Source organism: Oratosquilla oratoria, chromosome 3 (assembly GCF_046742065.1).
Source record: "Oratosquilla oratoria isolate Oo_2021 chromosome 3, ASM4674206v1, whole genome shotgun sequence".
NCBI lineage: Eukaryota > Metazoa > Arthropoda > Malacostraca > Stomatopoda > Squillidae > Oratosquilla > Oratosquilla oratoria.
In genome coordinates this window covers 66,788,079-66,793,334 of record NC_134779.1, presented here as the reverse complement: position 1 = coordinate 66,793,334, position 5,256 = coordinate 66,788,079, and the positions used below count along the sequence as shown (strand labels likewise).

At 33.4% G+C, this 5,256-nt stretch overlaps 1 protein-coding gene across 1 annotated transcript; it reads left to right on the top strand.

The window, feature by feature from the left end:
* Positions 1-4,162: 4,162 nt before the first annotated feature.
* Positions 4,163-4,909, top strand: LOC143018504 (uncharacterized). The gene has a single exon (XM_076173905.1). It carries the CDS (start codon positions 4,163-4,165, stop codon positions 4,907-4,909), a length of 747 nt encoding a protein of 248 aa, XP_076030020.1.
* Positions 4,910-5,256: the final 347 nt, after the last annotated feature.

The following is a 5,256-nucleotide window of genomic DNA, read 5'->3' as shown; positions in this document are numbered from 1 at the left end:
TAGGTGTACCAAGCCAAAAGAGCCCTTGCCGAGGACTTTAACAACATTCCAGTCACTCGTGCAGAAATCTCTGACAGCGAGCTTGTTTCTTCGCAGAATCTTGCTGTTGGGCTTCTTGGTTACAGGTGCAAGAGGAGCATCTTCAGCAAAATCGGGTGTCTGGCGCTCTGACTTTTGACAAGCGCATTTTAGGAAAGCCGAGCCAAGTCGTTTCAGTCCTCTGACGAACGACACCCATCTGCCAACGACCTGACGATTCTCTGCTCCTTTTGAAGACAAGTTTCGTTGTCTGCAGCACGAAATCCTGAAGAACATTTTGACAAACGAATGAAAAATAATCCCGACAATGAATTATTCTCTTTCCAACGGCGCCAAAACATTCTCCATTAAAACTAGAACTCAGATTAAGATGACACATGTTCTTTCATGTTACCCACCTCAAGTAATTTCACGCACGCTTTCAGATATATATATATATATATATATATATATATGTATATATATATAGTATATATATAGATATTTATATATTCATATATATATATATATATACATATATATGTATATATATACATATATATATGTATACATATATATATATATACTTATATATGTATATATGTATATAGAAATATATACGTATATATATATATATACATATATATATATATATATTTATATATATGCAAGTAATCGCATCATCGTGATACGAAAAGCAAAATAAGCCCAGTAGATGGGAAACTTGTAGAGAGTAAGTACTTTCGTATATTACATCTACATTTAGTCTGAAGTTGTAACATAGGAAAGTACTTACTGTCTACAAGTTTCCCTTCTCCTTTGTTTATTTTGCATATATATATATATATATATATACATATATATGTATGTATATATATATACATATATATATATATATACATATATATATGTATATATATATATATATATATATATATATATATATATATATATATATGTGTGTGTGTGTGTGTGTGTGTGTGTGTGTGTGTGTGTGTGTGTGTGTGTGTGTGTGTGTGTGTGTGTGTGTGTGTGTGTGTGTGTGTGTGTGTGTATACATATATATATATGTATATATATATATATATATATATATATATATATATATATATATATATATATATGTGTGTGTGTGTGTGTGTGTGTGTGTGTGTGTGTGTGTGTGTGTGTGTGTGTGTGTGTGTGTGTGTGTGTGTGTGTGTGTGTGTGTGTGTGTATATATATATATACATAAAAAAATATATATATGTATGTATATATGTATATATATATATATTTATATATATATTTATATATATATATATATATATGTATGTATGTATGTATATATATGTATACATATGTATATATATATATATATATATATATATATATATATATGAGGCCATCTAAAATGGGCAATTTGTTATTATCATCTAATTCTACAGTAAAATTAATGGAGAGAACCAAATTATTCAGAGATTGTAGAAAAGTATCCAGGTTTTCAGTACATGGCCACAGGCAAAGAACATCATCTATATATCTATACCATATCGCATTAGATGGCAAAATTTCACACAATAGTTCTTTTTCAATAAACTTCATGTAGATGTTGCTTAAGACACGTGAGAGGGGATTCCCCATAGCCATTCCAAATTTCTGAGAATAAAAATTACCATTAAATTCAAATTTACAATTTTTTACACATAATTTGATGAGTTCAATTACAGTATTAGAAGGCAAAGGAAATAAGATTTTGTCCAAATAATCAGAGAGAAAAACAGTTAAATCATCTACTGGAATTTTTTTTAATAAACTAGTAATATCAAAACTCACTAACCTAAAATTATAATTAATATCTAAACCATTCAGTTTTTGAACTAAGTCTACATTATTTTTTATGGATGAATTAGAAATTGTGCCAACTAATGGACTGAGTAAGGACACTAGCCATTTGGTTAAATTATATGAAATGGATTTAACACAGCTAATAATTGGTCTTATAGGATTATTTGGTTTGTGTGTTTTTACTAATCCATACATATAGGGAAGAGAAGGAGTGATGGTAGAAAAACGTTTGATAAGTTCATCTTCCCCTTTTAACAAAGTTTTCATTTTTTTTTTTTTTTTTCACTGTTTAAGTTGGCCATATGTAATGTCATCGGACGAAAGATCATCCATTTTAGACAGGTTGTCATCCCTGTTTAAAATGACCACCGCATTAGCCTTATCTGCTCTAGTGATATGTAAACATTTGTCCTTTTTGAGAGCTTCTAAATCCTTAATAAATCTATTTGGGTAATTGGGTAATCGTGGGTTACTCAAAGAAGCATAGATAATGCCCTTACAAATGTTCACTTCTTCGGATGATAAATCACTGTACCTTTCAAAATTAGAAAAAGACTTAGCAATTTCTACATAATCTAACTCCTTGTTGGAATAGGCGAACTTTAACCCATAACCTAGTGCACAAGAGGCATCATCACTGAGTTGTTTATCTGATAAGTTCACTACAAAATTCGGATTTGCATCCTTCGTCCAACCACTGTTCTTAATCATTAATTTCAACTTACGTTTCAATTTGTTTTGTAAAACCGGACGAGATTTTCTTAGCCGGTCGTAACAAAAATCCAATAACTTATTCTTCCATTCATCCGGAATAGAATTATGAAATGAAAACTTTGCTTGGTTGGCAATACGGAATGCCTCTTTCACTTCAACTTTCTTAATTTCTATATTTCTAACCAGAATGATATGTTGGAAGTTATCAAACGGACGGTCCGACATATTCAAAAGTTGTTGAGGGAGGATTGACTTCGACAACACTTGTTCACTAAGACAATCTTGAAGAAATTTCAGTCGTAACTTTTCTTTCTGTGCTTTGATCAGAGAAGAAGATAATCATTTATTTTATATCATTTGTTTATTTCCTTTGTTATCATTTGTCTGTTTGTTTATTATTATTTGCTTGATTCTCCTTTATTATTAGTTATATGTCAATTTATTATTATTAACTATTTACCTGTTTGTTTATTATTTAACTATACCTATGCATTTATTTATGTATTTTACTTATAGACTTAATTTGGAAGTGGATAGAAACAATTTCACCAACCGCGTAGTTAATGAATGGAATAAACTTCCAATAGAGGCAGTACAGTGTAGTTCAGTTCGTAGCTTTAAGAATCATTTAGATAAACACCTAAGCAAAATGCTGTAATGACTATCATATATTCTATATTATTTGTTTATTTGTTTTGTTATCATTTGTCTGTTTATTATCATTTGCTTAATTCTCATCTATTATTGGTTATATGTCAATATCTTATTACTTAATATTTACCTGTTTGTTTATTATTTAACTATGCCTATGCATTTATGTATTTTATTTATTATTTACATTATTATAGTTTTTATTCATTCATTTATTTATTTATCATTATTATGATTTTTTCTCACATCGGCCTTAGATGAGAATGGTCTCCACGACATAAGAACAGAGACGTCTTCCAGAATGAAACTAAACAGCCTACAAAACCGAATCACCTTCCTCCAAAAATGTATAGCACAACAAGTCCTACCAAGATCAGCTCCTCAACACTTACGCAACGGGATCAAATCCTTCACCAAAGCAGCCCACCAATACCTGCTGGACAGCATAGAAACACTCAAGTTATAATCCCTGGAAACGAAAGAAAAACTATAATACACCACGCTCCCAACTGAAACTAACAATGGAATACGAGATGAAGACCAGCAACAAAAAGCCAAATTAGCCACTAAGCTTTCTGAACTTTGCAGCAAGAACACATGGAAAGACGTCGGACGACCTCACTTGATACACAATATCTCATCATATATCTCAACCCAACCACAACAAAAAGCACTCTCATTAAGCCCAAAATTCCAAACTGGAACCAACACCAAGCAGCTTTCACAATATCCGGAGAAGAATTACAAATGGAGAACTAACAACATCGATATTGGCTTCATTCAAGGCATCTTACTTTGCTGCACATTCGCCGCTAAAGATCGACACCCACCAATTCCTACAAGATTCATTATGGCGTTAAACGAACTTCGAATAAATGAAAACAACATTATCACCACAGCAGACAAAGGAGGAGTAATCGTCATAATGGACAAAGCAGACTACATCTAGAAAATGGAACACCTACTCACAGACACAAGCATTTATACCCCACAGTCAGAACAACAAGCCATAGAAGAGTTTCGTAGATTCAGCACCGATGTTAGAAAAATCCTCAAACGCACAAGCAAAGGAAAACACTTACTCCATCTCCTAGAAGAAGATCCCAAAACACCAACGATAAGTGCAGTTCCAAAAACTCACAAAGCAGGGATCCCCATGGGACCAATCACAAACGGAATAGGCAGTGCCCCCCACAAACTAGCTAACGTACTAGCCAAACCCCTTACATCAGCTCTTAGAACTATCAGCGACACACACATTAGAAACTCTACTGATCGCATACAAAAACTCCATACCACAGACTTTACAAACAAGAAACTCATCAGTCCAGATGTCATCGCCTTATACACCCACACATCGTTGGCAGATGCCATTTCAGCCATACAAAGAGTCATAGATAACATCGATGAGACTACCCCCCCAATCAACAAAAGAGATTACAAACAACTAGTAGAAAAATGCCTTAAATGCGCTTTCTATACATTTAATGGCAAAACACACCAACAACACGACGGCCTACCAATAGGATCGCCCCTCAGTGCTATAGCCGCCTGCTTAGCAATGGAAATTCTAGAGCAAAACAACTACAAACAGTTCCTCCCCGATGGCACCACCTGCTTCACGTATGTAGAGGACTACCTTCTCATCATACCAAAAGACACAGACACTGAAATCCTTTCACACAATTTAAACAAATAACATCAGAAAATACAATTCACAGCCGAACACTTTAATCACCGAGAACAATTCAAAGTTTACAGAAAACCCACAAACAAAAACCACTCCTACACTACTTCAATGCCCACAGCGACAGAACTAAAAGTGGTATACTAACAGGATTCTTCCTGAGAGCACTAAGAATATGCAGCCCAGAATACCTTCAATACGAAATAGACCACATCACCAATACATTCAAAACACTTCACTTCCCAACAGGAATCATCGACCAAGCCCTACACAGAGCTAAGGAAATCAAACAAAGAAGCATCTCAGAACCACAAACCAAAAATGAAAATATCCTCCTTATAACACCATCATCGGACCTA